The 25,696-nt window shown below is 43.7% G+C and overlaps 1 protein-coding gene across 1 annotated transcript in view; it reads left to right on the forward strand.

Moving 5' to 3' along the window:
• Positions 1–16,369: 16,369 nt before the first annotated feature.
• The window catches only part of TMEM178A (transmembrane protein 178A), a 50,034-nt gene continuing 40,707 nt past the window's right edge, over positions 16,370–25,696 (forward strand). Inside the window, exon 1 of the mRNA XM_045978746.1 lies at positions 16,370–16,850. Coding sequence (XP_045834702.1) covers positions 16,451–16,850 — 400 coding nt within the window. The 5' untranslated portion in view covers positions 16,370–16,450. The remainder of the gene's footprint in view (positions 16,851–25,696) is intronic.

Below are 25,696 nucleotides of genomic sequence, written 5' to 3' on the forward strand. Positions count from 1 at the left end.
CACTTTTCACATCTTGAATAATGCAACGAAGCTGGGAAGAGATACTATTATCCATATTTGCAGAAAGAGTAGTTGAGGTTTAGGAAAGTTAGTTGATGGGCTCTAAATCACTCAACAATGTCAAGTAGAATTGTAGTAGAAGTCAGATAGTGATTCTATCCCCAGTTAGCCATTAATTTTAGATAAAACACTATTTTTCTAGGTCTCAGTCTTCTCAACTATAAAATCAAGTTGGGGAAGTTTTCTAAGAGTATACAATAATCTAAATGAAACCAAGTAAACACTTCTACCCTCCACCCTCAATTAGTTTTGGACGACTCCATGGATACGTTCAAAGAGAATTGTGTTATAAAGACATGGCAGACAAGCCCTCCATTAGCATACTTAGGTGTGAGTAAAAATCTACATATTCGTAAAGAGATTTAAAGGACGAATTATTACAGCTTCGTTGGAAGGAACCTAAGGTCATATGGTCCTATTATCTCTGCTGTGGCCCTCCTTCCCAGGTGTCACAGATGGGAAATCATGATGCACCTGCACAGTGAGCATCTCTACTGATTCAGGTGGTCCTGGCCCACCAGAGATGAATTGTTCTCTCCTGATCTTGGGAATTACAGCTGCTTACATAAGGGTTCCACCTAAATAAGAGTAGAGAGGTGGGTTTTTTTTTTTTTTTAAGATTTATTTATTCTAGAGAGAGAGAGTGAGAGAGCTAGCATAATGGGGTCGGGGAGAACAGAGGGAGAGAAGCAGACTCCCCACTGAGCCTGGAGCCCCACACAGGGCTCGGACGTCTGAGATGGATCTCAAGACCCTGAGATCCTGACCTGAGCCGAAATCCAGAGTCAGACGCCCCTAGAGATCTCTCTAGGCGCCCCTAGAGAGATGGTTTTATACAGATCTAGTTTATACACTGTAGATCTAAATAAATATTTGCTAAATAACTGAATTTGCAATGTGAATATTTGGCAAATTTAGGTCGGAGTAAAAGAATTGGCTTTTCTTATGACTGAACTATCGCCTTAGTCTTATTAGTCCTCTCAAACCCCTGAATCCTCATGTTTTACTAATCAACAGTTTTCATGAGCCTACACCCAGACGGCTGTGTCCTTTTGCTTGCCTGTTTGTTTTTTTCATAGGGCTGTATTTTGAGATGCAGATTTTGGTTTTATTTGAGTATGGGGAGGCCAACAGATGAAGAGATGACTGCTACTGAGGAGGTAGTTTGTTTCTGAAGGTTCCCAGGAGCAGGAGCTAAGCCATGCCATGCCTGGGGGAGGGGGCGGGGCGGGGGAAGCTGGACACAGGGAAGCACCAGGATCAGCCAGGAGGCTGAGGGCACGAGGGGAAAACACAGCTTTTATTATGGTCTCTACAGGAAGAAAGAGAGTAAAGAGGCTTAGGATTGGCTAGTTGGACTAATTCCAGTGAGTTGTGGGGTAGAGGGGGACTGTCTCTACTTGCTGGGTACCTTGCTCTGGGGTGATTAGGGCAGGATACAGGATCCCTGATCCTAGGATACAGGATACAGGATTCAGCATGTGAAACCCCAGGAAAGGAGATAGTTTGGGTGTGGCTCTGGATTGGCTCGTCTGCCTATGAAAGCCAGGTGAGGTTTTTACCTTCCAGGAACTGGTTAGCCTTGGGAGGGGTCATCTCTTCAGGGTCAACAAAGCCCCAGCTGGTCAAAGCATCAGAATAAAAAGACTCTTAATCTCACAAAACAAACTGAGGGTAGCTGGGGGGAGGAGGGGTTGGACACTGGGGAGGGTAGGTGCTATGGAGAGTGCTGTGAAGTGTGTAAACCTGGCGATTCACAGTCCTGTACCCCTTGGGATAAAAATAATTATATGTTTATAAAAAAATAAAATTTTTTTAAAAAGACATAAATTAGTTTAGCCTCAAAAAGAAGCAAAGAGGGATGCCTGGGTGGCTCAGTGGGTTGAGCCGCTGCCTTCGGCTCGGGTCATGATCCCGGGGTCCTGGGATCAAGTCCCCCATAGGGCTCCTTGCTCAGTGGAGAGCCTGCCTCTCTCTCCGCCTCTGCCTGCCTCTCTGCCTGCTTGTGTGCTTTCTCTCTCTCTTTCTAAAAAAAAAGGAAGCAAAGAATTGGCAAACAGGAGTGCTGATAAAATTGGATCTATAACCTATTACTCCGTATAATGTGTTCTAACATACGACTCTTCTATTGCCGGTCACTGATTTGGCATTAATAACTATGGGCAAGGCTTATTTATTTATTTATTTGGGAAGGCTTACTCATATGTTTTTTTCCTTCCAAGACCACTAGATTACTTTGTCCTGTGAGCTAGCTTGTTTTTTCAGTTTTCCTGCAATTAAGGTATACAATTACCAAGTGGCAGTGGGTTCTTAGTGGTGGGAGCTTCTGGTCCCTCCCCCCGGCCCATTATACATACACAGGTATATTAACTCACTTGTCAAGTTGAAAGGAGCTATATATTTATAAATGTGTGTGGGTGTATGCAAGTTGATATAGATACGCACACCTCTCTCTGTCTACCTTTTAACAAGGTACCGGACGCTAAAATATAAACCTTAATATTAATTACCATGGAATGTCAACAAAAATGCATCTTAAAGTTGCAAAAGATTTATCACATTATTGCCCCTCTACCCACGAACGCCTGCCCCTCCCCTTCTCTAGTTAGATAAGATTCCTGAAAAATGTACAAATAAGCACACGTCATCCATTTTTTTAGGAATGACTTAGGTAAAGACATTATCAGGATCAATGGATCTGTTTGCTGTAACCTGTGGTACCCTGAAGCAAGCCTACATCGAAAATGAGCCCACATACATTATTGAACATTGGTTTTGTTTTTACAATGAATGGTTAGTGCCACTGACTCTATTCTCTTCGATTTACCCACCTGGGTGGGCACACCCTCTGGAACACTGGTGAGACAGGGTAAGTCACAGAGTACGAGGGGGTCAAAGTGCTTCTTGGCCTATGTACTGAGGATTTTCTTCCATGTAGGACTGGCAAGAAAATGTTTATATACAAACATCTTCTTTTTCTTTTCTTTTTTTTTTTTTTTAAGTACCTATGCCCATTTGCTGGTTCAGCCAGAGAGGAAACAGGTCTCTGGGCTAGGAGCGCTCTCTGCTGGAAGGGTCTAAGTCAATCCTATAGACTAGTAACTAATTTCTTTCTTTCATGATCTCATTTATGGCTTCAACACACCCTTCCTCCAACCCCCTACTCAGATCTCCTCCCCAGATGGTGCCAATTAGACACATGCAGCCCAACTGTGTTCTTGACACCTTTCAACTTTTATAGTGTTAAGAATATTAACATTCTTCGGTTTCTCCTTCCTATTTTCCTTATTGTCATGATAGCTTTTTTTAAAGGTTTGATTCTTTTTTTCTTGAAGTATAGTAGGCATACAGAATTTTATTTCAGGTGTACAACATAGCAATTCGACAGTTGCAAACATTAGGAAATGCTTACCACAATCAGTGTGCTTAACGACTGTCACCCTACAAAACTCTTTCCTATTTTGTTTTTTGTTTTGGGCTGTTTGTCTGTAAAATATTCATTATCTGTCCACATTCCCTTGGATTTATTAACTTAGCTCCTTTTATTTTTACTGGTTACCCTTGATGTCTTTCCTTCTGCTATATAGTAAATTCCTCCTCGAAATCAATACTACTCACCCAGTATATACCTGCCCTAAGAGTAACTCTCAAGAAACTTGGGTCCTTCTTCGGAGTCAATATTCAGAGTCCAAATGCAACTGCTAGGGCCTTGATAACTTGGGTTTAGGTAATTGGGGCAATGATTACATATGCTTCGTTCTGTTAAACATCTGGTGGAAATCCATTATGATTGAGGTCAACAGAAAGCTGAAAGGATCTTCCCGGCTGTTTGAGACCAGTAACAGCTCATGGGTCTGCACATATCTGAAGAACCCACTGGACGTGATGGTAACAGACAATCATTTGCACTTAGGTTTCTCTGTTCCTTTCTGGAGCATCCGCTAACTTTACTGCCAAACCTCTCCTATTCCTGGATGGCAGCTAGACCAGCTCTTTGGGTGAGGGAAGGAGTGCTCCCACCAAGTACATGCCTGAAGAAAATGGCTGCCTGGAGCTCAGAGGGATTGGCTCAGACATTCCATCTCTGGCTGTCAGGAATTTTAATTACCTTCTCTTTGGAATTCAGTAGACCCTTGGAAGATGACCAAAGAGGGAACAGGGTAAAGGAAAAGGGGAAGTAGTGGTGAGTTATAGGCTACCTGTCTGAAAACTGTATTAGTTTCCAGTTGCTGCTATAACAAGTTACCACTATCTTAAGGACTTAAAACAAGACAATTTATTTTCTTACAGTTCTATAGGTCAGACATTCAGAATTAGTCTTGCCAGGCTAAAGCCGAGGCACTGGCAGGGCTGAGTTCCTTTCTAAAAGCTCTAGGGGAGAATCTGTTTCCTTGCCTTTTTCAGCTTCCAGAGACTTCCTGCGTTCTTTGGCTTGTGGCCGACTTCCTCTGTGTTCAAAGCCAGCAATGATACATTTCTCTAACCCTGCTCTCATTGTACACCTCTCTCTCTCTCTGGTTTTAAGAATGCAGGTGATTAGATTGCTCTCACTTGGAAAATCCAGGATAATCTCCCTATTTCAAGATCCTTAATCACATCTGCAAAGTCCCTTTTGGCATGTAAGGGAACCCATTCCTAGGTTCAAAAGCAGGGAGAGGAATTATTCTGTTCTGACAAAGTTGTGTAGAAAAAGGAAACTTCTACCTTTGGACCTACCTTTTTTTTTGTCTCCCTGAGGTCTAATGCGATATTCATAAATTTTTTTTTATTCCCTATTTGACATCAAATCAGTCTGTGACAAATGAAATTTTATTAAAATGCAAACAATAATAATTTAGTGATATCATACTTTTTCTTTATTCAAATTATCTCTTTAATTTCCATCTTAGAGGTAACTTTGGTCTCTCCTTCTCCATGTCTTTTCTTCATACAAACGTGACCTTTCTCTGCCTTCAAAGACTTTAATCTTTCTGGCCTCTAGTTATAGAATGATTCTTCTCCCTCCTTTGACTGCCATAGTTCTACAAAAATTATTCAACTTGTGTTACCTTTTTTCCCTGTCAACTTTTTCAACTTCTGTTCATCCCTCAGACCTGGAAATTTTATTCCTGCCTTAACCTCTCTATTGACACCGACCCACTGAAGTTTCCAGAGATCATGCCACTGAGGCCCTTTCTCTCCCTCTACTGACTGCTGGATGTGCCTGCAGTTCTCTAATCACTGACCAGGCCTTTTTGAAACTCCCTGCCCTTGGCTCATTCACAGCAGGCTGCCAGACCCTGGTTCCTTGTCCTCCGCCTTTCACTGGCCTCCAGACACAGCCCCTGCTTTCCTTTTCTACATGTACCCTCTCCCCCACCACCAGATTTCTCAGCATAGTCTTCTCTAGGTGGATACCTGAGAAATCTATTTGTCTAGTTAGCCAGTGGACAGTTCCATACAGATGTCCTTCTGTCTTCTCAAACTCAGAGCTTAAGCCTTCAAATCCATTCTCCTTCCTGATTTATTTACCTACTTACTAATTTAAATGTTGTTTGTTTTAGCAACAGATCCATCGTTGTCCTAATCATATTGGCTTGAATGTCCAGGATTTGTGTCTCTTTTTTTCACTTTGGTTGACCTATTTACCATTTTCATTCATAATATTTCTGGCATCTCATCCTTTGTGTCCAATGCCACCATCCTGACTCTCACCACCATTGACTTCACTGCCAGTGCTAGAGTTAATTCCTAATCTCCCTTCCTCCATCAATCATTCTTCTTTTCTTCATTGCCTAAGATCTTAATGTTGTTTAAAGCCTCCACAGTCTGAATCTAATCAATATTTCCAAATTTATCCTAAACTTTTCATCATAATCTTTCCATTTTAGCAGGACCAGGATGCTCACTGTCCCAGAAACATAACCTTGTTTGTTACTATATCTGGGTGCATGTGGTTTTCCATCCCTGAAAATATTCTCTTCCTCTCTACCAATTTACTCCCATAGATCTTTCAAAGCTCAAGTCCCAATTTCCTCATCAGTACTTCTTTGGCCATCTCTATTTATAAGATTTCTCCTTCCTCTGAACACATTAACATTTTCTGAGCATAATATAGATCAGCAGAGAACTTCCATAAGGTCCAATCATCCACCCACCCATCTTCCTGCAACTGTCATCATGTCCTCAATTCCTTTCACTGTTACTAGGGATGAACTCTGCATTCACCTACCTAAGACAGCCTCTCCACTCACCTACTCTTGGTCATTCACTGACTTTGCTCCAGCAATTCTGTTCTTTTTTTCTGTATCAATTTCTCCATCTCTCCTGGATCAATCCCATCAGTAGGCAAATACGCTGTTATCTTTTCATCTTCGATAAAACAAACCCTCTCTCAATCTCACTTCTAAACTCTCCCAGTATCCATTTTTTTCTCCTTCATTTCATGGCAAAATTCCTTGGAAAAGTGATCTATATCCACTGCCCCAACCTCTCTCCTCCCATTCTCTCTCGAATGCATTCCAGTGAAGTTTACGTACCCAACAATCTGCTGAAAATGCTATTATTAAGGTCACCAAAGGCCTCCATTTTGCTAAATCCCATGCTCCATTCTCTTTTCTCATCTTGATTAACCAGTCAGAAGCTTTGAGATCTTGATGACTGTCCCCTATTTGAAACTTTCTTCACTTGGCTTCCAGGATGCCACACTCTCCTATCTCTCTGGCTACTCCCTTCAGTCTCTTTTGCTGGCTCCAACTCATCTCCTAGACCCCAACTTGTAGCAGTTTACCCTGTCTCAATCCTCAGCCCTTTTCTCTTTTCTATCCGCATTCCCTCCTTGGGTAACACCATCCAGTCTCATGGTTTAAAGTGCCATCGGTATGTGGATCTTGTTGGCTCCCAAATTTCTATCTTTAGGGATGCCTGCGTGGCATAATTGGTTAAACATCTGACCTCTTGATTTAGACTCAGGGCATGATCTTAGGGTCCTGAGATTGAGCCTCAAGTCAGCTCCGTGCTTAGCACGGAATCTGCTTGAGAATCTCTCTCTCCCTCTGCCCCCCCACCTCTAAAATAAATAAATAAATAAAATCTTTTTTAAAAAAAGTAGTAGTAGGCAAGAAGATCAGGGGAATCGTGGAAATGGCCATTCTTCTAAGCATGAGCCATCCAAATTTAAGCACCCAAACCCACACTGACCCAGCCTTGGGAATTATTGTTCCAACCTGCTCTGACCCGTGCTTACTTCTTGGTATGTTGTTCATTTGGGGCAGCTTTACTATAGAGATTTATAGAATAGTAGTACATAGATAACATTTCTTGATTGTGTACTATTTGCTATCGTTGCCTCTTTTTCCACTGCTTCTTGATAGCAATTTCTGTAGCCTCTTCTCCAAGCTTCCTTTGATTTGCCAGGAACCTCAGACAGCCTTTGGTCTGATCCTGGCTATATACTGGGTTGATCTCCCCCTTTCTGGATTCCATATCTAGTTTGCTGTCATTGCTACCAAATATAACATTTAAAAGGGTGCCGTACAAATCCAGTCAACAATTCTGCTGTGAGAGCCATTTTAAGTTCCGTTTTATTGACACAAAAAACCTGAGCTTCTTGGCTAAAGTGGCTGATATGAAATGGAAAAGGGTAGAGTGCTGAGTGAGAGTAGGAAAAGTAAGTAATGAAAACTCTCCTCACAAAATTCGGGACCAAAAAAAAAAAAAAATCCAACAGTAAAGGAACTTGAGAAATGAGAGAATTTCCCTCAATATCCAGAAAACAACTGCTTGAAATTGGGATTAAGCTTCAATGTTTTAAAAAACGTCAGAGATTTTTTTTTTTTTAAGCTGAATATTGGAACGCTTAGGAGAGAATCCCTTTCTGGTGTGTTTTTGTCTCAGCAGGATTCATAAGGGCACACGGTAACCTGGCGGGAAACCACTAAGACACATCTCCCCTACTGCCACCCCCCCTCCCTGACTTGCCACTCACACAGTCCAAGGCTCTTGATCACATACAGATTGTAGACACCAGATAAATTAGGCAGATGGAACGCATACATCAAAGCTACCTACTTGGAATCCTTTTTGGCCATTGGTGCGTTTCCTCTCTCTCTTTTTTAATCAGCCTCATAAATCTGACCCTGACAAGGTCCTACCTCTCTATACCAGCAGTCGGAGGTGAGATGGTAATTTGTCCTCAAGGTTTCATTTGCTTCTCCACTCAAGTGACCCTCAGCTCCACGTGGCACCCATTCATTACAGAGGCTCAGGTGCAGCTGTGGGGAGGTGTGAGCCAAGTCCTGCCGACCTGGTTACTCCTTCCAAAAGCATGGGATGGTTCTCCAAGCACTGTGCACATCAGATGATTACACTCCACTGTGTTGGATGAAATCCTTGGCATGCTGACAGCCCTAAAGAATATAGCATATTGTTACGTGTTCTCCAGAGGATCTCCTTCCTGACAGCTAGTTGTGTTCTGGCTAACAATTACTTGGACCCAAATAACAATCTCAAGAGGGTTATCCAAATCAAGATTGAAGGTAAAAAAGGAGTTGTTCAGGATGGTGAGCTCTCTGAGATGGTGGCAGCTGCCTACAGACCCGTGTTGAATTCACCCTTTTCAGGCACATCTGACTCAGTCCTTATCTCCTGGTCTTGAGAGTCTGAATCTGGAACGCTGACCTAGCTCGCGTGAGCCAAGCTTGGATTTCTCATCATAGGTAGAGAACTTCCTTCAGACTTCTTGCAGCTGCTTCTTGGCTAGGTCTCGAGTCCTTCTTGAGTCTTTGCTCTTTTCTCCCGGGCCTTATAAGGAGTCTGTCTCTTTTACTTCTCTCCTCTAGATGCTATCCTGGGCTGGCTTAGTGTCCTCTCGCCCTTGCCCTCTCGGGGTTTCCTCGCCGCCCCCCCTGCTGAGGGAGGGGAAGGTCCAGGCACGCCCTGCATTCTCCTAACATGATTGGTACCCATACAATGCAGCAGCTATGGGCAGTCAGTTCTACAGAGGCATTTCTATCCAGCCCATTTAAAGACCTTGAGAAATGGAGATACCTTATTGTACTCCTGCAGCTTATTTTGGCTATTCACAAAATATCATTAAACCTCTTTTATGGGCTCATAACTGAAGAGCCTATTGAAAGAGCATAATGGTCTCTCGTACTTTTGAGTGCCCATCATTCTACCAACACTATAGGCGATTTATGTTTTTCAGGGCCTTATGGTAGGCTTCCGGGCTTTTCATTGCGGCACAATCCCTGGGAGAGTGATGGTCTGTACTGTAACTGGGATTATGGTTTGCAAATGGGAGCAGTAACCAAATATTATTGTTGGAGATGATAAATGACAAGAGTTGCCATTCATCTCTGGAGCATTTACTATAGGTCAGGCTTTACGCTATGTCGCTAAGTGTTTTGTATTCACTGTGGATTTGATTCGTAGAGCAACCCTAAGAAGAATATTTACTCCTTGGATCCCCATTGCACAGATGAGGAAACAGAGGATTGGAGAGGCTATGTAAATCTCTCTTCCCCATGAAGAAACAAAAGACACACAAAAAACAAAACCCAAAAAACCCAACATGCTAGAATTTGAACCCAAGTCTGTCTGACTCCACATCCAGACTCTGCTGTCTCTCTACGTGTCACCATAGCATATCACTGGACTGCCCTGCCTTGGCTGGGGGACGTGCATGGTCTCGATGCTTAAGTGCCTACAAGGAGGCCTTGACCTGAATCTCTCTGTTCCTCGAGCTACACTTCCCCCTAAGCTGTCTTATCCAGTCCTGAGAATTTAAATATCAACATACATATAACACTTATATGCTGACATCTCTAAAATCTAAATCTTCATTCCAGACTCCTTCCCTTCCTCTCAGGCTCATAGAGCCAGCTGAGATTTCTAAATGGCATCTCACACCTAACAAGTCCAAAACAGAATTTCTACTTCTCCCCAAGTATGCCTGACATTCCATACATGATACCACGGTTCAAACAGACCAGAAATGGAGGCATGGTTCTTGATTTCTCCCTTCCTTCCTCTGGGCTAATAGTAATTCTGTGACATTGACCTCCACCCACTTCTCTGTTTCTGTTGCTGTCTCTTTAGTCTAAGCTACTTAACAATACGCCGTGTCTAGACTGTTGTAATAAGACTCTTGACTGGTTTCCCTGCTTTTGCATCTGCTACCCCCAGTGCCAATTCATTTTTCACATAGTCTTCTGACATTTAAAACGTTAATTAACTGATGCTACTCCCTGCTTAGAACTCTTCCAAGGTTTTCTTTTGTCTAAAGTCCAAACTCCATAGCGTGGCCTTCAAGACCACATACGATCTGGCCCTTGACTAACCCTGCAACTGAGCCTTATACCACTCGTGGACTCACTCCCTGCTCTCTAGCTGAAGTGGTCTCTTTTCGGTTCCTCAGTAGTACAAAGCTCTTTCATGCCTCAGGACCTTTGCCCTGGCTATTCCCTCTACCTGGAATGTTCTCTCCCTGACTCATAGGTGCTCAATAAGGTTAACCAAAAAAGTGAGAACAGTAGATTGTCTCTCCTACAAGAATAATAGAAGCAATATAAAAAAAAATCATATCATTAATAATATAGTCAGCCATTTGTATTTATGACATATAAATGATATGAACTTAATATAATTAGGCCATGGGTTTTCTGAAGCATGTTTATATGTTTACATGAATGGAGTAGGGATGAGAAGGGAGTGGGGGTTGGGAGGAAACATATTTAACATGTGGTCATCATGAATCCTGTGGAGTAGATGTTGATATCCCTGTTTTTCCAAACTTAGGTGATTTAGGGAAGTTAGGTAACTGGCTAAGAGCGAGTACGAAGTAGCCATCTGGAATTTACAGGTGGTCTGAATCCAGTGCCTGTGTGGTTCCCAGGTCCTGGTGTCTTAGAGCAGACCCAGCTGAAAGAGGACCTTCAAGGGTAAGGAAAAGGGGAGACACTAGAAACACTAGTTCTTTTGCTCATGTGGACAGTAGCTCAGGCTGCTATGAACTGGAGATACTGAGTATCTTAGCTGTATCCAAGTCTCTGCTGGTTGTCAAACATGGCCTAAATGAGCTGCATTAGACCTCAACTTCAAAACCCAGTATCCACATACACAGATAAGGCGGGGAATACAGCTACGTATGGCAATTAATAAGCCACCATCTGCTAAAACATCCCACTCCGAGTGGGATTTAACATGGTTATGGGTTTCTTTGAATGTGTGTGTGTGCGCGCGCGTTTTTCCCACCATATGTGTTTAAAGGCTCCAAAAAGGAAACAGCTTAATCCAGAAATGTGAAAAAGAATGGTGACATTCTGTGGTGTGTCACTGAAATGAGAAACTTATCAAGCACCATCTATTTTGGGGGTTTTGTGGTATTTTATGGTTCCAGGCTTCGAGTTAGTGACAAAATGGCACTGCCAAGATGACTTAACCGCATACGTGGGGTAGAGAGGAGTACTGTGGTAGGCACTGCTTCTAAAATTTACTTTTGGCTTTGCCCTGGACTGAGTTGACACACATACAGAAAATCTCCCTTCTCCTCCAAGGCCCAACTGAAAAAGCATCTATTCTACTTGGCTTACCTATGTTCTTCCCAACGGAAATGAATCCCTCATTACTAGATTTCCCTGTGTGAACCTCTGTGATGGCTCTCATGCCAGGCAGTCCTTCCTTGTAGCCTTTTGGTCTCTATCTCTCTTCTCCACTGACCTAGTGTTCCTTGAGGATACAGACTGTGGTGTTTTTCATCTCTGCATAAACCAGTGGGACCTAGCGCAATAACTCACTTGGGAAGTACTATATATATGTTTTTGAATGAAAATGAAATTGTTTCACGGAAACAATGTAGGGTGGTGACTTCAACTTCAGTTATTGGTAGAAATGACATATTGTAGATTAACAACATAATTGACTCCATCCTTATGTTAAAGGCTAAAAAAATGTGTGATATTTCATATATGAAAGCCAGGGTATGGTTTTAGTGAAATGGCATTGTCTAAATCCTGTGGAATCTAAATGTTTGAAATGAGGGAAGATAATGCTTTTGGCCTCAGCACTGGAGTAAAAAAGAATATTCATGGTTAGCATGGGTAGCTTAGTATAGATATGTCAATAAATCGTTGCCATAGTTCTGTGATGGAGATCTGTGTGTGTGCATGCATACACACACACACACATGTGCACACACACACAGACATTTTTTAATAGATTTTATTTATTTATTTGAGAGAGAGAGAGCATGAGAGAGGAGAAGGTCAGAGGGAGAAGCAGACTCCCCATGGAGCTGGAGCCTGATGCGGGCCTCGATCCCAGGACTCCGGGATCACGACCTGAGCCGAAGGCAGGCAGGGGCTTAACCAACTGAGTCGCCCAGGTGCCCACACACAGACATTTTATAAGGAAATATTTATTTAAGAACTTTCTGACTGTCAAGAGGAATACAATGAACGTCACAAAGCACTCAGATATTCTGATAAGTGTGTTTGCAGAAGACAAAAATATCTTGTTTTCTAAATATTTAAACATGGCCGACATGTCAGTTGGGATGTTTAAATGTTATGGGAATAAAGAAGGACTCCAGAGTTATATTGGATGATTCTCTCCAACCTAGAAAGGAGAGTTGGAAGCTGAAGGATGACATAATCAAAGTAATATTTGAGAAAAAGGCATTTGGTGACAGTATCCAGGATAACGGCAGGCAGGGCTGCTCCCGGAACCGTGGGGGCCAAGGCGGAGGCTGTAATGATAGTCACTTGTAAGGTGATGGAGACATCGTGATGGCAAGTGATAGAACATAGAGGAAGGATCGGCTATGAAAGACATTTCAAAGGAAAAATCCCTATGATTTTTGTGAAGGTGATAGATAATTCTAAAATGCCGAGTTGGAGTAACTCGAATGACTTGTCAACACTAAGGAAGGAGAAGCGGGGAGGAGCAGCTGGACACAGGGAGAGAGAAGGGCTTGCTTTTGGACACGCGGAATTCAGTAAGGCGGTGAGACACGGCAATGACAATTCCCTGGCTCTACCCTGTCATTTTAGGACACTGTGGTTCTCTGGGGGACACGTCGGGGAGATCAGACCTGGGGACAGCAAAGAGGAAAATTGAAGACAGGCAAAGAACCAGCACGGTCACAGCACAGCCACCGCCGAGACTTGCCGCACAGCTCTGGTGGGGTATCTGGTCTCCTATCATTCTGAGTCTGCCCGGCTGAGTACCCTCATCCGCTGACTGTATTCTGGTTTCTGCTTCTGCTTCCAGTCACCTACAAGCATTTAGCTTGTTGTCAGGCATTAGAACCTGTCAGCTTTACCATTTGAAAATGTAGAAAAAAGTTCTTATTTTGCGGTGGCCCCAAATAGGAAAGCCTCCAAGCTTGTGAAGTAGATATACAAATCAAAGCAGTCTATTCTGACTGTAATGCCAATATCTCTGATCTAATCCTCTTGGTGAAATTTACCTCATTCTTTGGCACTAACTCGGAAACCTCTAAGTAGCCTGCCTGCCTCTCCGGGCAGGAAGTTTTTTCCTTGTCTTCCTTCCTACAACACTTCGTTCTCGTTTCCGCTCCAGCACATGGAGCAGTTGATGTGACCGTCTCTGGCCACTAGACTGGGAGCATCTTGAAGATGGGAGCGATCCATTCATCTTCGTAACCCCACTCCTCTAACAGAGTGGGGGTTAGCGGGTGACACTTGGTAGTGGGAAATATCCAAAAGAGAAGTTTTAAGGACACGGATGGTGCACCGTGCAGTTGCTTTAGCAAAGCCTGTGTGCGTATCATGTGTCCCCTCCCCGCTGAGGCTGTTGATACTGCACCAGCAGAGGCAGCGCTCTCATTACATGCTGCTGGCCCATATTTGTAATGCGTGACATTTTTTTTATGAAATACTATCAAGGGTAATCCATCATACAGCAACCTCTGTATTATATGCTGAGGCCGGTCTTAACCAGAGCCATGAATGAGCTTCGAAAATAATGCTATTCTCTAAGAAGGGTATGATCAAAGAGTTGTGGCTAGGAAAATAAACCAGATTATGTTCTTTAAAGTTAAACAAAAGTGCCTGAAAAAGAGGTTTCCCTCCGTCCACTTCTGTTGGGTCAGGGTTATTGTGTGAAGATAATCGAGGATCTCTGAAATGTGGCAGGCTGTTTATGTCTTGTAGGGCATTGGTGTATGGAAATGGGGTGAGGGCTTGCCAAAGGTTCGATTGTCCTTGAGGCTTGCAAGGTCTGTAATCACCCCCTCTCAAGAGGCGTTTTTTTTTGTTTGTTTGTTTGTTTTGTTTTGTTTTTAAATAGCAGGACACATGACAACTTGAGTGAATTTCAGATGTTAACTGTAGGCTTACAGTTAAAGGTATTTCTCTCTGCGTATCCGTAAAGATCTAGGGTTTTACACACATTATAGCGTATAAATAAAAGAAGGCTTCTAAGTCCCATCATTTTGGTGTAAATCCAGATAAGGCTCCTTTGATGAGCTTAGCGTTTCCTGTTAAGGAAAAGCTTATAGGTGAGAGAAACACTAAAATTATAATTCTTTGTCTTCCTTAATTAGACCAGAGCTCCCCATAGATCTTGCTGAAGCTGTGAGAAAACCCAAGCAATAATTCACACTGTCAGGTCAGCAGATACAGGCACAGGGGTCCGATACGACAGAAGGATTTGCTTAGGTGACCTATCTGTGAACTAAACAGCTCAGAAGAGGTCTACAACCTTCAGTGGAAATATATGCTCTGAAGACGCTGAGCACAAACAGCAATGAAAATAAATCCCAGCAAGATTCTCATTCCACCTTTACAGATGTCATTCCAGAGGAAGTATATAAATCCCATTAATACCAATTGATGTGGGGCACTAATTAATAAGTCCCATTAAATCATGGAGTAATGACATTTAGCATCTAATGAATGCCTCATAATCTCTTGATCGTTAGTATTTTATAGCGTAAGAACACAAGGATCTGCATCCTGGGCTCCTGCAGCATGGGTCTCTGTCCCTGACATGGCCCCAAGGCCATTTAGTGGCACAAGGGTTTTGCACCTCTGTTGTAAGACTACACAGCATAAGCAGCTGAATCTCCCAGTAACCCTGGGTTCTAACATTTCCTCATTTTAGTGAATGTGAATCTGTCAGTCTCCTAATTAACATCTATGGGCTGCATGGCGCCCTGAAAGAACAGAAGGGAGCTGAGGTGGGGACATTGTGGTGGAGCATTGCTTTCTCATTGACCCTCCCATTCCATGCCAGAAACTTGCATGGGAGAAAATCATTACTTTGATTTATTACCGGGGGCTTTCTTTATTCAAATGCAATAATCACCTCACAGAGCAGGTGCCATTGCAAAGGTTTATTGATCCTATGCTCTTCCAGGAGGCCATCACTCTGCCCGGAGATGGAGGTGGTCAAACAAAAAAGAACTCAGTCTCAGGGCAGGCTGAAGGGAAGTGGGAGAAAATCCCCGGCCATCGCTCTAACGCTTCAGTGACACTCGGTGCCTTTTTTTTTTTTTTTTTCCTCCAGAAGAGAGGCTGGAGGAAAGAGAACGCTTAGAGGTGGCAGTGGGCAAGGGAGAGGCAGAGAGCCCCGCCAGCGAGCTGCCAAGGGGTCTAAGAGGCTACATCCTTCAGGCGTCAAGAGAAAGGGTCTTCAGCTCCAGACCACGATTCCGAAGAGTTAAATTTTACCACGCAGCCCGATCTGGATGGGATTTGCTTCTGGGTACAAAACGGGACACTGATCAAAATCAACTTGGACAAGTGACAAGCCCTACTCTGATGTCGGTGGATGTCTTTTAAGGTCGTTGGAGGGGAGAGGACGCGAGGCAGTGTGCTCAGGGGTAGGTGGAGAGAAGCTTCGAGTCCAGGGCAGGGCTATAAAGGGACACGGAGTCCGCAAACAGCCAGACAAAACGAGTGGGGAAAAGAGAGAGGAAGAGTTGAAGAAAAGTAGGGGGAAGTGGGGACAGGGTTAGGGGAGAGAGGAGGATAGGAGAGAAAAGTGAGGGCGGCAGGGAGGGTTTAAAAGGGAAGGGGGATCGCTGGAGAGAAGGGCGGACGGCAGACTCGGGAGGTGGAGAGGAGGCGAGGGGGCCGAGCGGGTGGGGGGCGCCGAGAGGCGGGCGAGGGGCTGGGGAGGAGGTGGAGGGCTAGAAAGTGCGAGAGGCGCGGGGGGCGGAGGGCGGCGGGGAGCCGGGGGGCCGGGAGGGCAGTGGGAGCCGTGCCGGGGAGGGGGACCGGGAGCGAGCTGGGCCGGGAGCCGAGGGCGGGGAGGCCGCGGGAGGGAGGTGGGGGGCAGGTGGGGGAACGCGGGAGGGAGCGCGGAGGAGAGCCGAGGCCAAGTGCATTGTGTCTGGCGGCGGCGCGCGAGCCCACGGGCGGCTGCGGCGGGGCGGGAAGCCATGGAGCCGCGGGCGCTCGTCACGGCGCTCAGCCTCGGCCTCAGCCTCTGCTCCCTGGGGCTGCTCGTCACGGCCATCTTCACCGACCACTGGTACGAGACCGACCCCCGGCGCCACAAGGAGAGCTGCGAGCGCAGCCGCGCGGGCGCCGACCCCCCGGACCAGAAGAACCGCCTGATGCCGCTGTCGCACCTGCCGCTGCGGGACTCGCCCCCGCTGGGGCGCCGGCTGCTCCCGGGGGGCCCGGGGCGCGCCGACCCCGAGTCCTGGCGCTCGCTGCTGGGGCTCGGCGGGCTGGACGCCGAGTGCGGCCGGCCGCTCTTCGCCACCTACTCGGGCCTCTGGAGGAAGTGCTACTTCCTGGGCATCGACCGGGACATCGACACCCTCATCCTGAAAGGTGAGCGGCGAGTGCGCCCTGCGCCCTGCGCCCCTGGGCGCCCACTCGGAGAGCGCAGCCCCCAGCTCCCCAGGGGCGCGCCGGTTCCCCCGGCCACCTCCCCGCCGCGTCCCCGCGCTCCGCTCCCCGGCTCATTCTTTCATCCTTCCCGGCCGTCTCCTTTCTTCATTTCTCTCCCTTTCTTGACGACCCCCTTCCTCCCTTCTCTCTCGCTCTTCTTTCTTTCCATGACTCTCTTCTTTCCTTCTCATCCTGCTCTCCCTCTCCTTCCTGTGCCTTAGGCGCTCCCCTCACCCCCTCCCCCCCTTATTTGCTTCTTTCCTTCCTTTGCCTCCGTTTCCCTCCTTCCTTTCCTCTCCCCTGGTCCTTCCCTGTCTTTGTACACCTGCCTGACTTGGAATGCAGGTGTAGATTTTCTAGACGCTGCTCCCCTGCGGAGGGTAACAATAAAAAAGATCCGACCCTTCCCAGCCGGGCACCTCTCAAGTTGTGCTTTCCTTTTAGAAATACCTTTGGAAGAAAAGTGGTGCAAGCCTCAGAAGAGGCAGCAAGGGGCTTCTTCTTATACTGTGCTGATGTTGCGGTTAGATGGAACTGGTGTGGCCATCCCAGCTTGGCAGGCTAAAGGGAAGCTAAGAAGGCCCAAGACCTTCTTCCCAACCCCAAAGTGCAGGGTTTCCTGTTGATTGGACCTCAGATAGCATTAATTCATTGGCGAGGCGGTTGAACACGGATAGGATATCTACTTTTTTCCAACCTTCCTGGTCACTCCACACTCCATCCTCAATGTCTGGGCACACAGCGTGAGGGGAGGAGAGAAGCTTCCCAAACCTTTGAAGCGCTTCTTTCTGGATTTGGCATGGAATCTCTGGTGTGTGATACCTTGTAAGGTTGCTTTTGTGGTAGTTTTGGTTTTGGTCCCGAGTTGTAGAGCATCAGTTTGCTCTTCTGAAATCTATGCAATGCCTGGCTCCCATGTGTGGTTAATCAGAAGTTTGATTTTTGGTTTTTTTTTTTTTTTTTTTTTTTTGTAGTCTCATTCATGTAAAAATATTCAAGTGACAATCCCATTGGTGAAGTTTCTTTCTAACCTTCAGAGCTCCACTCTTAATATAAATTCTTTTTCTCTGGAATGGAGGGAAAAAACCTCTTTTCTTTTCCTTGGATTCATTGTTGCAAGAAAAAGAAAAAGTCTAAAATCACTGCGTTTTAGTATTTAGTAGCCATTCAGCAAAGCCAATGAACAGACTGGTGTGGAATTGCAGTGTGGAATGGGATTACATAGAAAGGAGGGGGTTAATAACGTTTTGGCCTTCAGAGTCTTGTTAGTTGGCATATTCTTAATTTCTCATACATGTCAACTTCCTCCTTCTCATGGCTAGCTCAGCTGGGGACTGCCATCTGAAATCTGTTTGTGTGTGGAAGGACTCCAGCTCTTTTGGGGGGAATAAGATACAGTAACCTTCCTTTGGGAAGTGCATCTTTTTCTTTCTTCTCCTAACTCACATCCAGATCTGATTTCACCTCATGAAGATGCTGCATAATTAATTCTGATAGTAGCATAGTACATGAACAAACTGTAAAAGCTGGATTTGGAGGCTCAGTTATGGAATGCTCATTTAGGCAAGGCAATTTTGAAAGCTAAGCAGTGTAGTCTGTCTTTGGAAATGACAGAGCTGCATTGCCTTGCACTCTTTCTATGCCTACAGTAGTTGATTGCATGTAAATTGCATATAGAGGAATGCCTGAAACAGCAGGACAGAGTCTAACCCAATAGCAGGAGAGGGACCCCCACAGGATACTGCATATTCCCCACCTCTGGAAATGGCCTGGCTGGCTGAGGTGCCCAGCTCTGGGGTAGTCCAGGATCAAATAATCCTAAAGGTAAAGGGACTTTAGAGGTCATTGAATCAGTCTCCCACATATTGTTCAAAATCCCTTCTTCTAGAGTCTTTCTAGCAAATGTTTGTCCATCCGAACACTTCCATAAGATTCCCATACTAGTTAAAATCATTGGCTTTTTTTCATCATGAGTGCAGTGTTTTAGATTAAAACAACATCAGCTTTGTCATATTGGTAGTGTTTAGCTAATCCTTTGTGCAGAACAGCGAAGGGTTCTAGGCTGTAACCCGAAGACATGGGCTCCATTGCTAGCTCTACTGCTCAGTGCCGTGCACCCTCCAGGAAGTGTTCAGACCTCAGTGGCCTTCAGTTTTCTTGTCTATGGTATTAGGAAAGCTGGTTCTTCTTTAGGGAATATTCTAGTTCTAAAATTTAACATTGTTGTAACAATAATAGCGTAAATTTAGCTTTCTGGGAAGTTAATGAGCTGACATTATTACGACATGAGGGGTTTGGAGAGAATGACAGATATCATTACATGATAGGATCATAATTTGTTGTTTGGGAGATGGCCAGAAATGCTTCAGGTACTTTTAACATTGCAACTAGCCTACCTTGGGCTAGTTACATAACCCTTCTGGATCTCCATTTCATTACCTATGAAATGAATAAGCAAAATGAACAGCTTTAAAATTCTATAATTCCATGAATAATTTGATTTTGATCATTACCTTTGTTTCAGCATCTGACATTAGTGGCTGTGGCATGAATTTCTTAAATGAGTCATACGTATCCAGCGGTTGACATCACATCTAATTTAAAAATTTAGATAACTAGGGTCTTATGGTCTATTTTTACTTTCTTCTCTGAATTACCTTGTTTATGCGTTTTAACATTTAGCAATTTTAATCATCAGAAAAGAAGAAAAATAGCCTCTGATGGGAGTGGGGTGAGGTGGGAAAGGACCCCAGAACCACCTGGGGTATTTAGTGAGCTTTTGAGGAAAAAAAAGAGATGAGCTATTCTTCATAGGACTCAGAAGGAAAGCCTGGAGGTGAGTAAAAGTTGCAGAGAAGAAAGTGTGAGTTTGTAATATGGAAAACATTCTCACAGTTGGAATTATTTTCATCTCATGTTACTGGAGGCCAGGGGAGTATTTCTGAGAGATGGAGCAGAGACAGAAACAGTCCATGTAAACAATGAAAAATTAGTTTAGAAATGAAATGTACAGACTAGCTCTTCTTAATCTACTTAAGAGAAATCTCGTGAGCCAGAAAAGCATCCATCTTGATGGGACAAGTATTTGGGAAAAATTACCAAATTCTAATTGTCACCCTTCGTTATGATTCTAGTTCACTTCTAGCCCAGAGTGACCCTAGAAGGTCTAGACTGGGCCTCTAAGTAGGACCTTTGATTCGAATGGTGGTAGAGCTATTCAGAAATGCATCCAGAGCCAAGACTAGAACCCTGTGCTACTCTACCAGACTGGCAAAGAACCATTCACCAGCATGGTTTGATTACAGGTGTTTTTCCAGCTGCAAGTCCTCTTCCTAACACTGCATTGGCCAGTCCACATTTTTACTTTCTTGCCCTATGGGATAATCTGCAAAATCTTTTGAGAGATTAGGTTCACACGCTATTCCCATAGTTTACTATCCAGTGCAATAAGTGCCCATTGAAAGCCTGTTATATGCCAAGTCATGAGGAAGATGTGGCCCATGGTATTCTTTTGTGTTTGACTTGGTCAGTTGATTCTAAACGATTCTTCCATAGAGTTCCTTCTTGTAGCTAACTTTTGATGCTAAGGAAGCTGCTGCCCTGGTCAAAGTGAGTGCTGTATGCAAATGAAGGCATCCCCCACTGAGCAATCCGGAAGGACCTGAAAGTTGAGAAGGCCTAGTTTGAGGAACTTGGGAGAATGGACTTAAAGCTCAAAGCTCTGGCCCCTCTGTGCCACTAGGACTGTTAGAGGTTTGAAAGAAACCTGTCCATGTAAAAGTCAGGGAAAACCAGTAGAGCAGGAGACACAGCGTGGATTATGGAAGAAGCCCTGGAAACGAGAAGAGGTGACCTACAGATAGGTTCTCCATTCATTCATTCCTCTGATTTATTCACTCAACAAATAAATATTGGGTGTCAGGTATTGCTCTAGGTGTAGAGGATACAAATGTCTGTCCTCATAGAGTTCATATCAAGTGGTGGAGTTTCTAGTGAGTAATGTAGGAACCACCCTTAGTAGGTTATGGGAGGAGCACGTGGGGAGGGCTGCCAGCACTGGTAGGCAAACGATGGAGAAGACCTGCAGAGTGATGGAGCACTCTGCCCTTTGGGGGACGCCGGCCCTTCTGTTCCAAGTATAGCTCTTCTGTTTAAACTACTGGATGAACATTCAAATAGGAGGACAGATGGAAGGAGACTCAGTTGAAAACATTATATAATGCTTCTTTCGGTTACTGAAAACACTCATTTTAATAAATAAACATTGATGAGACTTGTGAATCCATTATGTAGAACTTCGGAGAAATTAATTTTGAATGGGAATTAGTCATTGAAATTGTATCAAAAGTTCCAACTGTTCTTACGAGGCTTCACTTAAATTTTCTAAAATTTTTTAATTAAAAATTTTCATTAAAAACAACATTACGTTTCAAATATATGTACCTTGTTGATGTAAATCAAATTCTAATATTACATATGGCCTGCAATAAACAAAAGGAATATTAGTGTTGCAGGGTTTTGTTTTTATGAAATTTAAAGCGGTAGAATTTCAGAAATGTGAAGATGGTAATTTTGTATGCATAATGTTAACTTGTATAAATCATTTGGGATTGAATTCTTGAAACTTGAAATAAAACATGTCCTTGTGGTTTCAGAAGCATTTTTCATCTAATGAGATAAACAGAGATATCAAAGACAGTGGGACACATATACTTTGTCATTTTGTTCTCTGCAAGAGAAAGAAAGTAGGAAAATTGGTAGGAATTCATTGGATCTGCTCTTCACTCTGCTAATGATTTATCTGTTTCCCCTGTTGCTTATTTTCTATGAAATTAATAGTCTGTAGAGGACCCAACAAGTTCTACCTGACACAGAAGTAGATTGATGCTTTTCTTCAGCTCATTTGTAGACCAAAGTATCATTTGTGTTAGAATAATTATCGCCCAAGAGCCGATGATCTAGGACAGTTGAGACCAGCACTGTTTCTCCTCTCTGACCCATTGGCTCACATACAGTTTTCAGATCTTGTCTTGAACCAGAAGATGCTGCTGGCAAGGGATTCCTCAGCTTTCGGGGTGCTGGGGATAACATTAAGACTTTCTTTTTCTTTTTTTACTTGGAAAGCAAGTGGTCTCTGAAATGGTTTTGAACCTCACTCTCTATAATTTATATTTGCTCATTTTTAAATTATGTGCATGGACCGTACGAACATATGCATCATAGAACACAGACAAAAGCAAATTTGGAAGTGGGGTGGTAACAGATATCAACACAAGTTGAACTATTTTCACCCTACATTCCAAAAGATTGCTTGTATACCCCCTGGCGTGTGCTCACTCCACTTTGAAGAGGGCTTCTTTCACTGCTCATTAGCAGAGCCAAGTTCTCATCTGAGCCAAAAAGGAGGGGTTTTTCCTTCCTCAGCTGAACTTTACGGGGGGCCTCCCGGTGCACTGTTTTGTCACACACATTCATCTTGCACAGCGGAGAGAGACACATTTGATTTTCTGTATCCTTTCTGACACCAGGCGCAGTATTAAATGAGCCCTTTTTGATTAACCAACTGCCAGCTCATACTACACAACTCTTAATGACTAGATTTGTGGTTTTGTTGCAAAGTGTTTTGAGGCTGAACATAGCCAAGAGTAGTACTGTATGATTCAATGCATTCTATTGCTAAAGCTCCTGAAGGTTATGTTGAATAGAAATTAAATTCGTACTTGCCACTCTGCTCTCAAAAAAAGACACTTGCTTAAATCCTTTCCACCCGCACATAGGAATTGTCTTGTAAAAGTCATTTATAAACACAAAAGTGGGTGGGATTTTAAGTGGTTTGGGATCAGAATTGCCAGAATCAATGACATTTGTATCTACCATGTCTCATGGATAGCATTTAGCAATGGCTTTGAGGGGAAAAAAAGGAAGACTTTTTGCTATGTCATAGAAGGTTCACATCCAATTATATCCAACTTGCTGTGATTTTTTTTTTTTCTTCCCTTAGTTACTGATTTTTCTTCTCCAGTGCTCAAAAAGAGCCCTCAAACCCCATCAGGCTGACTACTGGTAATTGCAAGTGTTCTTGATTGCCGTAGGCGATAAGCTTTTGTTAGGGGAGCATCTGGACATTAAGATCCATTGAGGGAGAAAGGGAGACACCAGATGTTAAGCTGGAGCCCAGGGGGAGAGGGAACATTGAAGAAATTAGGCAGGTCACAGGGTTTCCCAACCGTTAACCAAGGATGAACTTGCCTTTCATCTCTGTTACACCTGAAGGGCAGTGTACCCCAGATTATTGATCTGTGACCTCTGCCAAGCCAGCTGTGACTTTGGTGTGGCTGTCTCCTGATTCCCTCCGCCCACCTTTCTCCTGTTCACCTTCTCTCCCAGGGAACTTCCTCTGTCCTTTCATACTCAATTACGTGGACATCTGAGTTCTATTTTTTGGTACTATTTGCTGGCTAAAAGAATAAAAATATGAGATTTGGTCATCCTCTTCGCTTGCCAGCCCCTTGCAAAAGCAGCTGGTAAAATAGAAAGGAAAAGTTGAAAACAACCAAACTGAGGATCTCCAGAAACTTCAAAGAGCCCATAGGTTTCCTTTGGAGTAAAACATTCGCTCACCATTTCAAGGCAGTTCAGCCAAGATCATCTGAACCATGTAGACTTGCTCTGGGCTTAAAAAATTAGTTTTCCTACGGTTGTTATTTAAAAAAAAAAAAAAAAAAACCCACAAAAAACCACCACAACAGTGACATTGTCTAAAGCTTTGCACAACTAGTTGTAAAGATTGTTATCAAGATATAGGCACCTGTAAATAGAAAGTGGGTTTTATCTTCAAAAGCTGATAAAATTTATGACAGTTGTTTTTTTCACTTTCTTATAGTGTTTCCCTGTGGTTAAAAGTGATTGCAGTGATTAATCTATCTTATTGCCAGTTTTAACTAAAAGGATGTAACTGAACTTGGAGCATGAGCGACTCGGCGTTGGTGTCTAAGGCTGACAGCCTTTGTTTCCTGCAGGGTAACTGGAAACTCTGTGCTGCACTCCATCTTTCTTGAAATTCAGCCAGATAAACTGATTGCAGACCTAACAATAATGTCATGGGAACACCCATCAGAGAATGCATTAGCAAGTGAAAAAAAAAAGGGGGAACAATACAAACCATGTTTTAGTTTCTGTTATCTCAAATGACTGAGGACACATGGAGTTATTTTCTATAACTTGCTAGATGTCCCCCAGTATTCAAATTTCTTTTGATATTCTGTTCACAGGTAAAGATCAGTCCACTAATTTCTCCTCAAAGGACGTAAAGGTGCTACTGTGTTCCCTTTTGGTTTTTCTCCAAGTATTTTGATGCTATATAGGTACACAGGGAGAGGTTCCAGAATTATAAGTGGGAAATTCTGAATGTATCGATAATTCCAGAAGGCTTGATTGTCCCTTTGCAACAGGTCATTCTACTGCAAATCAACAGTGATGCTTCCATCTGCCAATAAACACTGACATGCCCACTTAGGGTCTATCACAGTGGAAGAGGCAGGGTGGGGAGGGGAGGGAGAGCTATATTTGGCTTTGATCTCTTTTGTTTACATTTTAAGGAATTTTTATTTGGTGTAGGGGATGTGAGCATTTGCATCACTCAGTCAGTCAAAAATGTTACTGAGTGTTGTTTGGTGATAAGAGGCTGCTTAGTGAAAAATATGGGTTGCTATGTCCTCCCGTCTTGTGGGGTGTGTTTCCCTAACCATACCCAGAGCAACGAGGTAGGAAGTCTGGGTAGGTGACAAATTTGACTTTAAATGCCATTTCTTAAGTTCTCACAATTTTGAAAACTGCTTACCGTGATGTCTACAGTTGCCATGGAATCTTAAGCCTGGGCATCCCCTTAAGTGGCACTCAGTGAAGTTATCCTGAAAAACAGAAGTGATCACCTGTCATGTGATTGAGAAATTATGACACCGGTCATCGCCGTGACAGTTTGATGTCGCAGGAGACAACTGTAGGGGTGAAGAAACCAAAAATATAATCGAGCCGAGGCCAACTAGGGCTCAGTATTTGTTTAATGCCACTGATGCCTCAGAATCCCTTGGGCCAGGTCACTTCATTCTTCGCATGGAACATACTGGAGGACACCTGGATGTTCAGAGAATGGAAGTATCTGTTGAAGAAGCTGAAACTCACAAGTATTCAGCAAATAATGAGATAAGCAAAGTAAGGACTGGCAGGAAAGTGACAGTGACAGCTAACATAAACGTTTCTGAAAAATAGTGTCTTTTGTTCAAGTATGGAAACAAAACAAAACAAAAGACACAAGGAAAGCATTTGCTATTCAACAGGAAAAGAGAACATCCAGCCAGAAGATGTCCGCTGAAGCAGCATCAAAGTATCAAAGTCGTATTGTCATTTTTTCCTTTTTTTTTTGTTTGTTTGTTTGTTTTTGTTTTTTTCATCTCAAGAGTTACCTTTTCCTTCTGGAGGAAACTCAGGTTGGTGGGAGGAAAGTGGGTGAGCACATATAGAATCAAAGATCCACAGAGTTGAAGGGAACTTTGAGCAACGATCCTCACCTTTTCTCACTGTGATGCCCATGATGGAAGACCTTCACACGAGCTCCCAATGCCCATCAATTTCCAGCAGGCCAGCGCCAATTCCTTCCTTTTCTTTCTGAAAGCGTCTTATTAGAATGCCTGGGAGGGAGGGGAGGTTGTATTCAGCATCATTTTAAATTTGTTTTAATTAATAAAACAGAGTCTACCATTTGGATAAGGGAGGCCCTTCCGTCTTGT

The sequence above is a fragment of the Meles meles genome, chromosome 15, assembly GCF_922984935.1.
Source record: "Meles meles chromosome 15, mMelMel3.1 paternal haplotype, whole genome shotgun sequence".
NCBI classification, from domain to species: domain Eukaryota; kingdom Metazoa; phylum Chordata; class Mammalia; order Carnivora; family Mustelidae; genus Meles; species Meles meles.